This window comes from Eptesicus fuscus, chromosome 20 (assembly GCF_027574615.1).
Source record: "Eptesicus fuscus isolate TK198812 chromosome 20, DD_ASM_mEF_20220401, whole genome shotgun sequence".
Classification (NCBI taxonomy): Eukaryota; Metazoa; Chordata; class Mammalia; order Chiroptera; family Vespertilionidae; genus Eptesicus; species Eptesicus fuscus.
Window position 1 is genome coordinate 19,115,903 of NC_072492.1, and position 18,024 is coordinate 19,133,926.

At 49.4% G+C, this 18,024-nt stretch overlaps 2 protein-coding genes across 2 annotated transcripts in view; both read left to right on the forward strand.

Moving 5' to 3' along the window:
- The first annotated feature begins 33 nt into the window (after positions 1–33).
- SDF2 (stromal cell derived factor 2) lies at positions 34–9,187 on the forward strand. The gene is made up of 3 exons (XM_008147814.3): positions 34–223; positions 5,657–5,853; positions 8,182–9,187. The coding sequence occupies exons 1-3, from the start codon at positions 73–75 to the stop codon at positions 8,467–8,469; spliced, it is 636 nt and encodes a 211-aa protein (XP_008146036.1). The 5' UTR covers positions 34–72; the 3' UTR covers positions 8,470–9,187.
- An 8,565-nt stretch (positions 9,188–17,752) lies between these two features.
- BLTP2 (bridge-like lipid transfer protein family member 2) overlaps positions 17,753–18,024 on the forward strand; it is a 28,159-nt gene continuing 27,887 nt past the window's right edge. The window contains exon 1 of the mRNA XM_008147813.3: positions 17,753–17,827. Coding sequence (XP_008146035.2) covers positions 17,760–17,827 — 68 coding nt within the window. The 5' untranslated portion in view covers positions 17,753–17,759. The remainder of the gene's footprint in view (positions 17,828–18,024) is intronic.

Below are 18,024 nucleotides of genomic sequence, written 5' to 3' on the forward strand. Positions count from 1 at the left end.
CGCTTGTAACTTCCGGTTCCGGGGAGGGGCCAAGTTACTTCTTGGGGTTAGGGAGTCTGTGGCACAGCTAGCATGGCTGTGGTTTCGCTGCTGTTGTTCGGGGGCTTGTGGAGCGCTGTAGGAGCGTCCAATCTGGCTGTCGTTACCTGCGGTTCTGTGGTAAAGCTACTCAATACGCGCCACAACGTGCGACTACACTCACACGACGTGCGCTATGGGTCAGGTACTGTCCCCCGGGTTCGGGTGGGCTAGGAAGGCTTGGTAGGCTCCGGAGGGGGCGGGGCCTGGAGAAAGTCTTAGGGGTGTGGTCTGGGAAGGTTAGGGGAGCCCTGGGAGGTTCTTGAGGCCTAGAGGCAGGGAGAATTGAGTTGTCCAAGGCATCTTTTTATTTTATTTTTTATTCAAAACTTTTGTTGTTGACACTTGTAGATGCCCCCCATTTTTCCCTCCTTTGCCCACCTCCACCCAGCCCCATCCCCACACTGTCCATGGGCTATGCCTATATGTCCTTTAGCTAATCCCTTTACTTTTCTTTATCCAGTCCCCGCATCCCCCTCTCTTCTGACATTTGTCAGTCTGTTCCTTGTATCCACGCCTCTGGTTCTATTTTGTTGGTCAGTTAGGTTCCACATTAGTGAGGTCATCTGGTATTTATCTTTCTCTGACTGGCTTATTTTGCTTAGCATAGTAATCTCCAGGTCCACCCATGCTGTCCGCAAAGGGTAAGAATTCCTTCTTTTTTATAGCTGTATAATATTCCATTGTGTAAATGTACCACATCTTAAGAAAAGCATGTGTATACATATATGTATACATATATTTTTTAAATATATTTTTATTGATTTCAGAGAGAAAGGGGGGAGAGAGAGAGAGAGAAACATCAATGATGAGAGGGAATCATTGATTGGTTGCCTTCTGCACACCCCCTACTGGGGATTGAGCCCCCAACCTGGTCATATGCTCTTTGAATAATTTAAAAAATATATAATTTTTGATTTTCTTACAGAGAGGAAGAGAGAGGGATAGAGAGTTAGCAACATCTATGAGAGAGAAACATTGATCAGCTGCCTCCTGCACACCCCCACTGGGGATGTGCCCGAAACCAAGGTACATGCCCTTGACCGGAATTAAACCTGGGACCCTTTAGTCCCAGGCTGAAGCTCTATCCACTACAGATATATATATACATACACACACACACACACACACACACACATATATATATATGTATGTATATATATATATATATATATATATATATATATACTAGAGGCCCAGTGCACGAAATTCGTGCATGGGGGGGGGTCCCTCAGCCCAGCCTGCACCCTCTCCAATCTGGGACCCCTCAAGGGATGTCTGAATGCCCTTTTAGGCCCGATCTCACTGGAATTGGGCCTAACGGGCAGTCGGACATCCCTCTCACAATCCAGGACTGCTGGCTCCCAACTGCTCGCCTTCCTGCCTTCCTAATTGCCCCTAACCACTTCTGCCTGCCAGCCTGATCACCCCCTAACCACTCCCATGCCAGCCTGATTGATGTCTAACTGCTCCCCTGCCAGCCTGTTTGCCCCCAACTTCCCTCCTCTGCTGGCCCGGTCACCCCTAACTGCCCTCCCCTTCAGGCTTGATCGCCCCCAACTGCTCTCCCTTGCAGGCCTGGTCCCTCCCAACTGCCCTCCCCTGCTGGCCATCTTGTGGTGGCCATCTTGTGTCTACATGGGGGCAGGATCTTTGACCACATGGGAGCAGCCATCTTGTGTGTTGGAGTGATGGTCAATTTGCATATTACTCTTTTATTAGATAGGATAGAGGCCTGGTACATGGGTGGGGGCCAGCTGGTTTGCCCTGAAGGGTGTCCCGGATCAGGGTGGGGGTTCCCTTGAGGTGTGGGGTGGCCTGGGCGAGGGGCCTGTGGTGGTTTGCAGGCCAACCACACACCCTGGCGACCCAAGTGGTGGCCCTGGTATCTGGAATTTATTTATCTTCTACAATTGAAACTTTGTAGCCTGGAGCGGAGCCAAGCCTTCTGCTCGCTCCGTGGCAGCAGCCATTTCTGTTGGAATTTATGTATCTTCTATAATTGAAACTTTGTAGCCTGGAGTGGAGGCCTAGGCCAGCCAGGGCTGCAGAAGCTTGGCTTCCTCCATCGCCGGGGGAAACCCTAGCCTCCTGCTCTTCCAGCTCCGTGGCTGTCGCCATTTCTGTTGGAATTTATCTACCTTCTATAATTGAAACTTTGTAGCATTGAGTGGAGGCCTGGGCCGGCCAGGGTGTGCGGAAAGCTTGGCTTCCTCCATCACCGGGGAAACCCAAGCATCCCTCCTGCTCTCTGTGGGCACAGCCATCTTGGTTGGTTTAATCTGCATACTTGCTTCTGATTGGCTGGTGGGCATGACGTTGTGGGTGATGGTTAATTTGCATATTACTCTTTTATTAGATAGGATATATATTGATCAGCTGCCTCCTGCATGCCTCCTACTGGGGGATCGAGCCCGCAACTCCGGCATGTGCCCTGACTGGGAATTGAACTTCATGGGTCCACACTCAACCGCTGAGCCACACCAACTAGGCACCACAGCTTTTTTATCCACTCATCTACTAACAGGCACTTGTGCTGTTTGCAGATCTTGGCTATTGTAACTAATGCTGCTATGAACATAGGTGGTGCATAGATTCTTTCTGATTGGTGTTTTGGGATTCTTAGGATATGTACCCAGAAGTGGGATTGTTGAATCAAAGGCAGTTCCATTTTTAATTTTTTTGAGGAAACTCCATACTGTTTTCTGTAGAGGCTGCACCAATTTGCATTCCTACCAACAGTGCATTAGCAATCCCTTTTCTCTACATCCTCACCAGCACTTGTTGTTTGATTTATTGATGGTAGCCATTCTGACAGGTGTGAAGTGATACCTCATTGTTCTAAGGCAGTGGTCAGCAAACTCATTTGTCAACAGAGCCAAATATCAACGGTACAACGATTGAAATTTCTTTTGAGAGCAAAATTTTTTAAACTTAAACTATATAGGTAGGTACATTGTTATTAACTTAATTAGGGTACTTCTTTAATCGCACTGTACGTGCATGCGCACACATGTTATTTTGTGGAAGAGCCACACTCAAGGGACCAAAGAGCCGAATGTGGCTTGTGAGCCGCGGTTTGCCGACCACTGTTCTAAGGCATCTTAATGGTAATACCAGTTTCATTCTGGTGAGCTATGTGCCAGGTACATACATTACATACATACTCTTTTAGATTTATAACATTCCTACAAGGTAGGGATTATTGTTATCCTCATTTTACAGATGAGGAAACAGACCCAGAAATAAATGGCATGCTCAAAGCCTTGCAGCTAATGAAAGACAGAGACAGAGTTCGATCCAGATCTGTCTAGATTCAAAGCCTGCTTTCAACTACGCCAGGCCGGCACTAGTCAATTGTGGGAGAGACAAAAATGTAGAAAAATTACACTAAGTTCTGTATCTCTGAAGTTTTGAACTCCAAGAGCTCACTCTTTGACCATGACCCTCTGTTCTAGCTCTTTTGCATAGTAATAATTGCTCTTCAACTCTTTTTCTTTGGTCTCTTTTTATTCAAACTTTACCCTTGTAAAGACTTTAAACTAAAGCACTCACTGGAATTGGAGAGGAAACTGTTTTGAGAGTTTTTTATCATATGAAATTAAAATGCTTAGTTTGTGTTCATTTATATTTCAGCAATTATTTGTGGTTTCATTCGGCATAGATTAATGAGCTCCTATTGTGTGCCTATTATTGTTCTCGATACAGGAGATACGGTGCTCAGTCAGCAAGTTATAAGAAAACAAAAACAGACAAAAAGAGAAAACATTAGTAAACTAGTGAGAAGAGAGCCATTTGAGATGACTGTTAGGTTTCTATCTTGGATGATTGATGATGCTGTTAGCTAAGAGAGGAAGGAGTTATTTCATGATTCTCAAAACCTGCTTGACCAGTTAGACTTGGAAAGGAACTGAGTTGTCATTGTTGGGATGTCTTAATAATCCTAGCAACCATTCAGTGAACACCTGCTGTGTCTGCTTTATTACTTAGTTGTTTTTAATCCTCACTCGAGGATATTTTCCCTTTTTTTTTTTTTTTAAGAGAGTGGAAGGGAAGGGGGGCAGAGAGAGAGAGAAACATTGATGTGAAAGAGACATATTGAGACTGGTTGCTTCCTGACCGGGGCCAGGGATCTAACCCACAACTCAGGTACATACCCTTGACCAGGAATTGAACTGGAGACCCTTCGGTCTGTGAGCCAACGCTCTAACCATTTAGCAACACCGACCAGGGCCATTTTATTACTTTTAAATTTGATCTAGTTTGCTACTTTGGATCTACTAAATCAGAGTCCTGCCAACAGGAATCCAAGTTTAAAAAGCTCTCTGGATGCTCCTGAAGTGTAGCCATATTTGAGAACCAGGATCAGTCTAGAGCTCAGAATAGAGATTGTGCTGAGCCTGAGATACCCAGTTAAGTACAGATGGTTCCCGCCTTAAAACATTTTTACATTACCATGGTGTGAAAGCAATTTTAATTCAGTAGAAACCATTGAGGGTAAACTCGGATGTTTGGTATGTTAGGTATTAAATGCATTTTGACTTACGATATTTTCAACTTGTGTTGGGTTTATCAGGACTAACCCTGTCATAAGTTGAGTAGCATCTCTTCAACATCATTGTAGAGGTGGTGTTTAAAAATGTGGGTAGAGTAAATGAGATTGCCCAGGATGAACTGTGGTTCTCAATTTGATGTCAATTTGAATCACTTGAAAAAGTTGTTGAAGCACTTATAAATGCTTTTGTCCTGACCCCCAACAAGTATGTAAGAATGGATAGGGCCAGGGTTAGAACTTTGGGTAATCCCAAGGTTTAAGGATGGGAGAGGAAGTAGAGATCATGATTTAGTGAAACATGGCAGTAAAGACCAAGAGAATTGTAAAGCAATAACTAGAAATAAGGAGGAAGGGTTTCTTTGTGTGCTTGTTAAAAAAAGTTATTAAAAAACCATGAGCTGAGTGGAAGAAGCAATAGAGAGAAGCTGGTAGTTCAGTAGCTACAAACATTCACCCAGATATCTGTGGGACAAAACATAATGTGTCGCCCTAGCCGGCTTGGCTCAGTGGATAGAGAACTAGCCTTCGGACTGAAGGGTCCCAGGTTTGATTCCGGCCAAGGGCACATGCCTGAGTTTCGGGTTCGGTCCCCAGTGGGGGGCGTGCGGGAGGCAGCCAATCAATGATTCTCTCTCATCATTGATGTTTCTATCTCTCTCTCCTTCCTTTTTCTCTGAAATCAATAAAGAAATATACTTTAAAAAAAAAAGGTTGCAAAACAAAACAAAACAAAAAACATAATGTGTTAAGTGGTAAAAGGGAAGTGTCATTAAAAGGCTGTGGTCAGGCAGGGCCAAGGGACTGAAGGCAAAAGGAGGAGGAATAGGCAAGAGTATCCGGGAGATATGGCGTGCCTTTCAAGAATTGTGTAGTGAATGAGGCCGAGGGAAGAGAATATCCCTGTTGTTTATATGCAAGTGGCCTATTTGGGGGAATTTGACAGAAAATAAAGCTTTGTCGGAGGCCATGTGGTAGAGGGCTCCAGTTGAACTTACCTCTTTTTTTTTTTTTTTTTGATTGCAGGTAGTGGGCAGCAGTCAGTGACAGGTGTAACTTCTGTGGATGACAGCAATAGTTACTGGAGGATACGGGGGAAGACCTCCACAGTTTGTGAGAGGGGAACACCCATCAAATGTGGCCAGCCCATTCGGCTGACACATGTCAACACTGGCCGAAACCTCCATAGTCACCACTTCACCTCACCTCTCTCTGGAAACCAGGTGAGGTGGCACCCTGTGGGTCATTGCTGTTTTGTGCTTTACTCAGTTGAGTCGTTTGATATCTTCGTTCTTAGTCCTTTCTTTTCCAGGTGTAGATGTTCTCTCTTTTTAAAAATAAATGTTTTTTGGTTGATTTCAGAGAGAGGAAGGGAGAGGGAGAGAGGGATAGAAACATCAGTGATAATAGAGAATCATTGATCAGCTGCCTCCTGCACGTCACCTACTGGGGATAGAGCCCGCAACCTGGGCATGTGCCCTGACCAGAAATCAAACCATGACCAGAATCCTGGTTCATGGGTTGATGCTAAACCACTGAGCACACCATCCGGGCAGATGTTCTTTTTTGTGCAAACCTGGAGAACTGGCTTTGTCTCATACATGTGAAAGAAATTGTTTCCTGGTCAAAATGGAGACTTTCCATCTAGACCGAATGAGGAGGAAAGACAGAATAGGTATATGTTAGCATATTGTAAAGTTATCTTGATAAATCCTACAATAAAGCACCCTATTGGTTTCCAAACTTGCAATAAAAATTATTATTATTGTAATGATGCTGACTGACCACGTTAAGAAAATGAATTAGGTATTATGCCATTTTTTTAAGCCGTGAGCTTTTGGGGGTTGTGGGACCCTTTAATGACTGCTTCCCACTCTCACTCTGTACTCTGTACATAGTTTTCTCTATTAGTATGATAGATTTGCTACAGTTAATTGATAATATTGTTACATTGTTATCAACCAAAGTCCATAGTTTATTCCAATCTCCTTAGTTTTTACTGCTATCCTTTCTCTGTTCCAGGATCCCCTCCAGGACATCACAATACATTTAGTTGTCACATCTCCTTAAGCTCCTCTTGGCTGTGACAGTTCTCAGATTCTTTTTGTTTTTGATTACTTTGACAGCTTTGAGGAGTGCTGGCTAGGTATATTATAGGGTGCTCCTTTATAGGAATTTGATGTTTTTCTTATGATTAGACTGGATTTATAAAGTTTTGGAGAAAGAACACAGAGGTAAAGTGCCATTTTCATCACATCATAATAAGGATATATACTATCTACATGATTTATGACTGTTGATACTGATTACCTGGCTGAATTAGTGTTTGTCAGGTTTCTCCTGTAAAATTACTCCTTTCCCTCCTGTCCATACTGTACTCTAGAAAGAAGTCTTGCATAGCCCACACTTAAGAATGGGAAGTTATGCTCTTATGCTCTCCCTTTTTTTTTCAAACTGTAAGAGAAAGCTTATTTAGAAAGTCACAGAGGTAGAAGAAGTGAGCTGTGGAAGAAATGGGCTGAGGAAACAAGTTTCAGAGGCAAAAGAAGGGCCCTTGCAGCTTAGGAGAGAGAAGGGGAAAGGTAACATGCCTGGGGGAAGGATGAGGGGGAGGGGAAAGAGCACCTGTGCTTCCCCTCCTTCAGCCACATGATTTATTTGGAATTCTTCTGTATGGGAGATTTGTCTCTATTTAATCTTTTGTTTTTATCAGTATGGACTTATGGGTGTTTATATGTATGTACTAGTATATTAAGTTAGACATGAGTTCTTAATCATGTCTCCAATTCTAATCCATTACTGCATAGATTCTAGTCTCCTCCCTTTGTTTGTAAAGTCACACTCTAACAGTGAGATATCTGGCTCCACTGTCATCCATTCACCTACTCATTCACTCCTAGTATACATACATAGTAGTAGAATTGTTCATTTTGTGCAGTTCCCTTTGCTTTAGTCTTAGTCTGACTGCTTTTTATCGTTTTACATTATATAGCTATTAGTGTATATTTAAATTATATATTTCTGAATTAATTTAACTTTTTTATTGTGATAAAAACTCTGAATATTTGGCCCTAATGGGAATGGGATTAGAAGAGGAGAGGAAGATAGAATATGCTATAATTTGCTCAATTAATATTTCTTATTTTGTTTAATTCTTAATAATTATTCTGTAAGGTGATATTGTTATCATTTTATAGAAGAGGAATTGTTTCTCACCAGGTCATTTAAAATCTAGTTAAGGGGATAAGGCAGGAATATTTCAAGTCAAATAACAAGAGCTATAAAGTATTTTAAGACTATAAATATAAAATATAAGGCAAATAAAGAGTTACTTGCAAAATTAGTGTTTGGATCATAATCTTATGGCAACTGCTTTTGTGTCCTTTATATCATCTTTTTTCCACAGTTTAAATTATTTACTTCTAAACAACCCTGGAAAGCCTCTCATTTTTCACTTTTGGGTAGCCTTATTTTTCTTCCCATTGCCTACCTCCCCTTTTACAAGTCTATGTACCAGCCATGCTAACGTTGCTACCATCTGTGTCTTCTAGGAAGTGAGTGCTTTTGGTGAAGAAGGTGAAGGTGATTATCTGGATGACTGGACAGTGCTCTGTAATGGGCCCTACTGGGTGAGGGATGGTGAGGTGCGGTTCAAGCATTCTTCCACCGAGGTTCTGCTGTCTGTCACTGGAGAACAATATGGTCGGCCCATCAGTGGGCAAAAAGAGGTGCATGGCATGGCTCAGCCAAGCCCGAACAACTACTGGAAAGCCATGGAAGGCATCTTCATGAAACCCAGTGAGTTGTTGAAGGCAGAAGCCCACCATGCGGAGCTCTGAGTCTGGAGGCTGTGAGCCACTGTCACCACACAGTGTTCATAGACATCTGCTGCTGCTTCACCCTGGGATCCCTGCCACAGGCTTCCTGGGCATTGGCCATGTCACCACTGAGATGAAGATGGTCGGCAGAAAACAGTGACTGTGTTTGGAGGCGTCAGCCTTTTACAGTTGAAATGGTTATTCTCTCAGACTTGGATCTGTTCTTTTTGAGTATAAGACTTGTTGAGCCCTAACCGGTTTGGCTCAGTGGCTAGAGTGTCGGCCTGCAGACTGAAGGGTCCCAGGTTCGATTCCGGTCAAGGGCATGTTCCTTGGTTGCGGGCACATCCCCAGTAGGGGGTGTGCAGGAGGCAGCTGATTGATGTTTCTCTCATCGATGTTTCTAACTCTCTATCCCTCTCCCTTACTCTCTGTGAAAAATCAATAAAATATATGTATTTAAAAAAAAAAAAAAGACTTGTTGAAGGAGCAGGTGCTTTTAATTCCTACTGATAAAACAGAAACTGAGAGAGCCATCCCTCCTAGCTGGGAAATTTTCACTCTTCAAAAACTTGGCATCATGGATTATTAATGTGTGTGGCTTTTCCCCTGCTTGTTTTCTCCAAAATGATGAAAAAGAATTTCATTGTTAGCCACTGTGTTGTCATTTATTAGGTGTGCTATTTCATGATCTGATTAATTTTTTTAATAGGTCTCTATTTTGTGAGGCAAGTTATTCCCTTGCTTTTATTTTTATTTATTTTAAATATATTATTGATTTCAGAGAGGAAAGGAGAGAGAGAGAGAGAAACATCAATGATGAGAGAGAATCATTGATTGGCTGCCTCCTGCATGCCCCCTACTGGAGACTGAGCCTGCAACTCAGGCATGTGACCTTGACCGGAATCGAACTCGGGAGCCTTCAGTCTACAGGCCGACAGCTCTATCCATTGAGCCAAACCAGCTAGAGCCACATGTTCTTTTTACTACACTACAGTTATGTTAGCTCTTGGTAGATAACTACTCTTTTGGGGACAAATGTAGGGATATCTTTCTCTGAATAGGTGGGTAGAAAATTTTTGTTCTCTGCTCACCTCTTTTTTCCTTTCCTCTGCTGGTGAATTCCAGAAAGTTTGCTCCTATGTCCTTCAAGCATGCAGTGGTAAACAGGGGATTGTGCCATCTACTGGAATTTTAGTGACTAGCAGGCCTTTTTATTTTTAGAAACTTTCAGATTTTTTTCTCCTTGTTTTGTTAGGGAGTTAAGGTAGAAAACATTTCCAAAAGTTCCTGTTATACACTACTTTCCTTTTACAAAGGCCCACGTTAATATGTGATGACTTTTCGTCAAAGCAAAAATTCTCTTCAGTTTCTTTTGGTTAGTGAAAATAGGTAATAATGGCCCTTCGATGTGATTTGGTCCCCAGTAGGTGGCGTGCAGGAGGCAGCTGATCAATGATTCTCATCATTGATGTTTCTCCCCCTCTCTTCCTCTTTGAAATCAATTTTTTTTAAAAAAAAGGTACTAATGAGAACTTTTGGAAAGCGGGATAGTTTACGCCATTTCAGCTTATGAAAGGTTTCATAGGTACACTCTACTTTCAGATAGCTGGGGAAACCTGTATAGATCTGTGCTAGACATGGATTTATAAGACATGATTTCTTTGCAAGGACTTGTGTCATTAAGTTGAGACCATAAACCAGTTGAGCTTCATTTACACCCTCTCCCCCCTATTCAGATTCAGTTGCATTGATCCCTTCAGAGCTCTCCCGAAAGTAGACAAATGATAAAATCAACATTTCAGGCTATTGAGATGATTGGGAGTAGAATGTTAACAGTCTGGGAAGAAAAAAGAAATGAAATGTTAGAAATCAGCTGACTAAAGGGAACAGAATGGACAAGAATGAGAGTAGGGAGCTGTGTTGCAAAGTACCCCTCTTGGCTTGGACAAAGTTTTCACTGAGTTGTTGGGTCTTCCCTAAAGGTTCACAGACAAAACATACCCTGATGGGAGGCTGCAGGTTATAAGGAGAATGGTAGAACTATAGTGCTTGAGGGATAAGTATGAAGTATAAAGTAACAGCGGTGGAGCCCTGGGGAAGGTGTGAAATTAGTGATGAGAGGACTAGATTAGGAAGGAAACCTGGTGGAGGGGTAAAAGCAACTTCGGGCAACCCAGGTGAAAGTTGAAATGGTGCTTTATCTGAAGGAATGGAAGAGAGTTTCGAGTAAAATATTGGAGGACGTTTATGGAGATTAGGATGTGAGAGCAAAGGTTTGTGAAGTACTTATTTTGAAATCCTCAGAATTTCTTCAGCTTGTACTGTATTAGCATCACTGTAATAGAGTTGGAAGGACCTTTGTCCAATTCCCTCATTTTATAGATAAGGAAACAGACAAAATAAATTTGACCTGAACTCTCCATTTCATGTAATTGCTGAAGGGCAAGAACAATATTCTCTACTTCTGTGGTATCCACCTTCACCTCACTCCCAATGTGCCCAGATTGCTATGCACAGAAGACATTGAAAACCACAGCCCTGGCCGTTTGGATTCTGGGTCAGGGCACATGCCAGTGATGCTCATTCAATCACAAGTAGGGGGTGTGCAAAAGGTCGATGGATGTTTCTGTCACACATCACACAGCAATGTTTCTTTCTCCCTTTCTAAAAATAAATTTTAAAAAATCTTTAAATTAACAAAACACACTCCAACGAAGAGTTCAGAATTGTGCTGCCCCCACAGTAGGTCAATACATATAGGGAGGGTGTCCCCCCAAAATATATACACTCTTTAATAGCTGATAACTCACTTAATTTTCACTCTTTTCAGGTTTAACTGACTTGAAATAATGGGTGAAGTCAGACTAAGCTTTGAACAAAGAATATTTATCCTAAAGTGCCATTAGACTTTTCTATGGAGATACATAAAATATAAAGTTTACTGTACAAAACCCGGCAACAGTTGATGAATTGAGGGTGCACAAATATCAAAGGAAATGATTCTTTTAAAAATATATACTTTTGTTGATTTCAGAAAGGAAGGGAGAAGGAGAGAGAGATAGAAACATCAATGAGAATCATGGATTGGCTGCCTCCTGCATGCCCCCTGCTGGGGGTTGAGCCCACAACCCTGGCATGTGCCCTTGACCGGAATCGAACCTGGGACCCCTCAGTCCGCAGGCCGACGCTCTATCCACTGAGCCAAACCAGTTAGGGCAGGAAATGATTCTTTTTTTTTTTTTTTTTTTTTTAAATTTCTTTATTGATTAAGGTGTCACATATTTGTCCTCATCCCCCCATTCCCATCCCACCCCTCTCCCCACGCATGCCCCAATCCCCTGCTGAACTTAACCGTTGGATAGGCTTATATGCATGCACACAGGTCCCTTGGTTGAACTCTCCCCCTCCCCCCACCCTCCCTCTCCCCTCCCCTATCCTCCCTCTGAGGCCCGATAGTCCGATCGATGCCTCCTTGCCTCCGGTTCTGTTCTTGTTCCTCAGTCTATGTTGTTCATCATTTCCCCTAGATGAGCGAGATCATATGTCACCAGATATACACTAATAAGAACTGAATGTGAGACGAGCAACAATAGTTATGCTGACAGGCAAATGAATCAATCTGTAGCGAGCTTCCCCCTGGACCAACAGTTCTTTTGAGACCCAATTTCAATGTCCAGTAGTTCCTTATGTGTACATGTCAGCACTGACCCCTCAGCTCTGGATGGTGGACAAATGGTGGTAATGGAGGTCCGACTCCCTCTGGTTTGGTCTCGGCCGAACCCAGGGGCACGGCGTCACCCGGACTAAGGGGCACGTGGCCTCACCCATACCCAAGGGGCGCGTGGTCTCACCCGGGCCTGGTACCCAGCCTCACCCAGATGGATCCAGGGGCGCACGGCCTCACCCGGACCCAGGATCTGGCTTCACCCGACCCAGGGACGCTTGGCCTCTCCCAGACCCAGGGGCACGTGGCCTCACCCGGGCCTAGGTGCACGAGGCCTCATCCGGATCCAGGGACACATGGTCGCACCCGGACCCAGGGACGCTTGGCCTCTCCCAGACCCAGGGCCACTTGGGCTCACCCGGGCCTAGGTGTACGAGGCCTCACCCGGATCCAGGGACACATGGTCTCACCCGGACCCAGGGACGCTTGGCCTCTCCCAGACCCAGGGCCACTTGGGCTCACCCGGGCCTAGGTGCACGAGGCCTCATCCGGATCCAGGGACACATGGTCGCACCCGGACCCAGGGACGCTTGGCTTCTCCCAGACCCAGGGCCACTTGGGCTCACCCGGGCCTAGGTACACGAGGCCTCATCCGGATCCAGGGACACATGGTCGCACCCGGACCCAGGGACGCTTGGCCTCTCCCAGACCCAGGGCCACTTGGGCTCACCCGGGCCTAGGTGTACGAGGCCTCACCCGGATCCAGGGACACATGGTCTCACCCGGACCCAGGGACGCTTGGCCTCTCCCAGACCCAGGGCCACTTGGGCTCACCCGGGCCTAGGTGCACGAGGCCTCAACCGGATCCAGGGACGCATGGTCTCACCCGGACCCAGGGACGCTTGGCCTCTCCCAGACCCAGGGCCACTTGGGCTCACCCGGGCCTAGGTGCACGTGGCCTCACCCGGATCCAGGGACACATGGTCTCACTCGGACCCAGGGATGCTTGGCCTCTCCCAGACCCAGGGCCACTTGGGCTCACCCGGGCCTAGGTGCACGAGGCCTCACCCGGATCCAGGGACACATGGTCTCACCCGGACCCAGGGACGCTTGGCCTCTCCCAGACCCAGGGCCACTTGGGCTCACCCGGGCCTAGGTGCACGCGGCCTCACCCGGATCCAGGGACACATGGTCTCACCCGGACCCAGGGATGCTTGGCCTCTCCCAGACCCAGGGCCACTTGGGCTCACCCGGGCCTAGGTGCACGAGGCCTCACCCGGATCCAGGGACACATGGTCTCACCCGGACCGAGGGACGCTTGGCCTCTCCCAGACCCAGGGCCACTTGGGCTCACCCGGGCCTAGGTGCACGAGGCCTCATCCGGATCCAGGGACGCATGGTCTCACCCGGACCCAGGGACGCTTGGCCTCTCCCAGACCCAGGGCCACTTGGGCTCACCCGGGCCTAGGTGCACGTGGCCTCACCCGGATCCAGGGACACATGGTCTCACTCGGACCCAGGGATGCTTGGCCTCTCCCAGACCCAGGGCCACTTGGGCTCACCCGGGCCTAGGTGCACGAGGCCTCACCCGGATCCAGGGACACATGGTCTCACCCGGACCCAGGGACGCTTGGCCTCTCCCAGACCCAGGGGCACGTGGCCTCACCCGGGCCTAGGTGCACGAGGCCTCATCCGGCTCCAGGGACACATGGTCGCACCCGGACCCAGGGACGCTTGGCCTCTCCCAGACCCAGGGCCACTTGGGCTCACCCGGGTCTAGGTGCACGCGGCCTCACCCGGATCCAGGGACATATGGTCTCACCCGGACCCAGGGACGCTTGGCCTCTCAGACCCCGGGGCACGTGACCTCACCCATGCCTAGGTGCACGAGGTCTCACCCGGATCCAGGGACACACGGTCTCACCCGGACCCAGGGACGCCTGGCCTCCCCCAGACCCAGGGGCACGTGGCCTCACCCGGGCCTAGGCGCACGAGGCCTCACCCGGATCCAGGGACACATAGTCTCACCCGGACCCAGGGACGCCTGGCCTCCCCCAGACCCAGGGGCACGTGGCCTCACCCGGGCCTAGGCACACGAGGCCTCACCCGGATCCAGGGACACACGGTCTCACCCGGACCCAGGGACGCCTGGCCTCCCCCAGACCCAGGGGCACGCGGCCCCACCCGGGCCTAGGTGCACGAGGCCCCACCCGGATCCAGGGACACATGGTCTCGCCCGGACCAAGGGGTGCGTGGCCTCTCTCAGACCCAGGGGCACGTGGCCTCACCTGGACCTAGGTGCACGAAGCCACCCGGACCCAGGGGCGCGTTACCTCTCTCAGACCCCTGGTCGCGTGGTCTCACCCGGATCCAGGGGCTCACGGCCTCACCCGTACTCGGGACCCAGCCTTACCCGGATCCAGGGGCCCACGGCCTCACCCGGACCCAGGGTTCAGATTCGCCCGGACCCAGGGGCACATGGCCTCACCCGAACCCGGAATCCAGCTTCACCTGGACCCAGGGGCGTATGGCCTCACCCAAACCCAGGGGCGTGAGGCCTCACCTAGACCCAGAGGCGTGTGACCACATCTGAGCCCAGAGGCTCGCAGGCTCGCCTGGACTCGGGTCTCAGCGGGGTTTCGTCTTCTTGATCCCAATTCCTGTTGGTCAATTCCCTCTCAGCAATTCCTTCGGTCATTTTCTCAGAGCTCCAGGGCGGCTGCCGCAGAACTCGTTGGGCAGCGGGCTCGGCAAGGCTCCGGTGTGCCCGGTGCCCGGCGGTGGGCTGGTCCGGTGTCGCTGCGTCGGCCCTTGGGTCTGCAACGGTGGCCAGTCACTGAGCGTGCGCACCTGGCCACTTCGGGGCATTGAGATTCTTGAAGGACTCGGAGGTCAGCAAGCACGGAGTCTCCCACCCCATGTCTCCCAGGGGCTTGTCTGTCCGTGCTCGGCAGCGAGTGGAGCCGTCCCCTCAGCCGGAGACCGCCGGGGGAACTGCGCCGAGCACGTTCCAGGCCGCCATTGTGTCGCCTGAGCCATAGTTCTTAAAGTGTGGACTTTGGGTCACCGGCATCAGCATCATCCTGCGTACCCCTCTCTTTTATTCTAGTTGTAGAGCATCTGCTCAGCCAGCCCCCCGGTCTTTCTGGCTGGTGTCTGCTCTGCTCTCCCGTCGTAGTCTCAATATTGTTGTGGTAGGCAACGATCAGGCTGCCGCCCTATGTCTCCATCTTGGTCCTCCTTTGTACAGTTAAGTCTTGATTGTTGTTGGTGTCACTGGGAGGAATTGTCCTCCAGGCCAATTGGCCGTGAGGACCCTCTTTGTCCATATAGGAAGAGTTGCTGTGCAGGAGACATGTTTGTGGGCCGGGTCTTGATGCAGCAATGCCTTGGCGCTCACTGAGTCTGCCTCTAGAATGCCTCCCTTATGCAAGTGATTGAAATCTGGTGTCATCTCCCACCAACCACTAGATGCCCTCGTTTCTGGGTCTCCAATGCAGTGTGGGTCAGCCACTACCTGAGGCACTCAGCAGGAAAAAGCTTCTGCTCAGCTTGGCTGGGGCGGAGCTACAGGGTGGAGCCTACAACCTTGGCTTCCTGTCAGCCCCGCCCTATGAGGCTCCTGTGTCTGTGTCCCTCTGTATTCCTTGCAAACACCTCTGCGAGAAACGCGCCCTGGAGTTTCGCCCACTGCCAAACAGTCCAGTCCCTCCCCTAATGAATCTGGACGCCCAGATTCTCGCCTGGAACTGGGTTTCAGTGCAGTTGGAACTGGGTCTCAGCGCAGTCTGGCGCCCCTGTCTCCTTCCCAGCAGGGCCACCCAGTGGCGCAGGCAAAAGTCCGTCCTCTGCGCACCTTCCAGTGCGCGCGTCTGGAGCCGCCGCTTCTCTGTGCCTCCGCCACCACAGCCCAAATTCATTCCCCCAGCGTGCGCCTGGCTTCCCAGGGTTTCGCCCGGAACTGGGGTTCAGTGCAGTCGGAACTGGGGTTCAGCACGGTCCTGAGCTTATGTCTCCTTCCCGCTAGGGCAGTTCAGTGGCGCAGGCAACAGTCCGTCCTTTGCGCCCCTTCCCGTGCGCGCCTCTGGAGCTCTGCCTTCCCCCGCTCCTCTGTGCCTGCGCCCCACAGCCCAGATTCATTCCCCCAGCCTGCGCCTGGCTTCCCAGGGTTTCGCCCGGAACTGGCGCTCAGTGCAGTCGGAGCCGGCGCTTAGCGCACTCCGGAGCCTTTATCTCCTTCCTGCCAGTGAACGCCGGCCAGGCCGTCAGCCGCCCTCTCCTCTCCGGCTCCATCCTCCCCGCAGGCGCGCGCGCTCGTGTCTCCGCCAGTTTCTCCATACCTCAGGCTTTTACGGCTCCCCCGATTGTCCCCGTGGCCCTCTCCTTCCCCCCAGCTGTGGGCATTTCAGTCCGCCAGCTCTCCTGTGGTTCTGGACGATGTCCGTTCTGACCTCTAGTTGTGCCTTTGAAATTGTTGTGCCCGGCTGCAGGTTAGGTGTTTCACCTATGCCGCCATCTTGGTTTCTCCCAGGAAATGATTCTTGATGTTTGAAATACTATTCCTTTGTGTTACCAGTACCTGGACCGGAACAGTCATCAGTTTGCAAAAAGGCATTGACAAAAATAACTATTCATTTCTGTAGGTTCTTTTAAATTTTGAAAATGAACTGTATGTTAATAAACACTGACATTATAATCATTCAAAGTGTGTATACATTTTTTTGGTACATCCTATATTTTACATACAACCTCCCTCCCCCTCTCCCCCCATTGATTTTCAGAGAGAGTGCATGGGAGAAATATCAATGCGAGAGAAAGACACATTCATTGGTTGCCTCCTGTTGGCCCCCTGACTGGGGCGGGATGGAACCCTAACCCAGGTAGGTGCCCTTGACCAGGAATTGAACGGGGACCTTCCTATGAGGGCCCACGCTCCAACCATTGGGCCACACCGGCTAGGGCTGGGACACCCTGTATTAACTGACTAGAAAAGCATTCATACAATGAATGAATTAAAAAGTCATTCCTGAGTGAATGAAACACATTCCTTTGAGGCCTTGTAATTAATTACCTCTTGGTTTTCTCAGTGATTTTCAGACAAGGCTCTTGAATAAGACAGGAGAGCTACTTCGTATGACTCAGAGGTGTAGCTTCTGCAGTATCCTCGGTCCAGACCCTAAGTGGTCAAGCCAGCTCTGTAACTATCACAAGGAAAGTGCTTTGTAAATGGAACTCTGCTGCCGGCCAGCTCCACTGCAAACCAGGGAACTGTTCAGACTCCGACCCCACGCAAGTCCGTGGCTCCGCATTTCCGGGCATCGAAGGGTGCGTCCGGGGTGGGGCGTTTGTATCAGTCCCTACGAAGTCCATTCCCCAGCGCTCTCTTTCCCGAGCCACGCCTTCACTTCGGGCTTGCAGCCGGTCGGCCCCGCCGGAGAGCGCGCACGGGGCGGGGTAACGAGACCGCTGCTGGCTGGCGGGCTGCGAGGGGCGTGGCGCACGCGCGCCAACGCTTCCTGGTCCCGTGCTGTCCCTGTGAACGCGGCTGGTCGGCCCACGGCGGAGCTGCGGGGAGCCGGAGGGGGGGCCCGGCTGGGCGGGGGCCGGAGCCAGGGCCGGGGCCGGGGCCAGGGCCGGGGCCGTAATGCCCCTGTTCTTCGCCGCGCTGTTGGCCTTGCTCTTGGTTACTCTGTTCACCCTCTTCCTAGGCCGGTGAGGGGATCCCGGCTTCGGCGGGGAGGGGGGTAGGAGTGGGAGGAAGAGAGACTTAGGAAGGGGCGCGCGGGAGGGGGAGATGGAGGGAGGAGAGGGCTAGAGGGGACGGTGCGCGGGCTATGGCGGGCGGCGACGAGGGAGGGGTCGAGCGGGGGCGCTGGGTCTGGAGCTGGTGAGGAGCCACTGGGATTGAG

Coding starts and splice junctions, on each gene's coding strand:
- SDF2 (XM_008147814.3), top strand. CDS start 73: ATGGCTGTGGTTTCGCTGCTGTTGTTCGGGGGCTTGTGGAGCGCTGTA. Junction 224..5,656: donor CGACGTGCGCTATGGGTCAG/GTACTGTCCCCC, acceptor TTTTGATTGCAG/GTAGTGGGCAGCAGTCAGTG. Junction 5,854..8,181: donor CACCTCTCTCTGGAAACCAG/GTGAGGTGGCAC, acceptor TGTGTCTTCTAG/GAAGTGAGTGCTTTTGGTGA.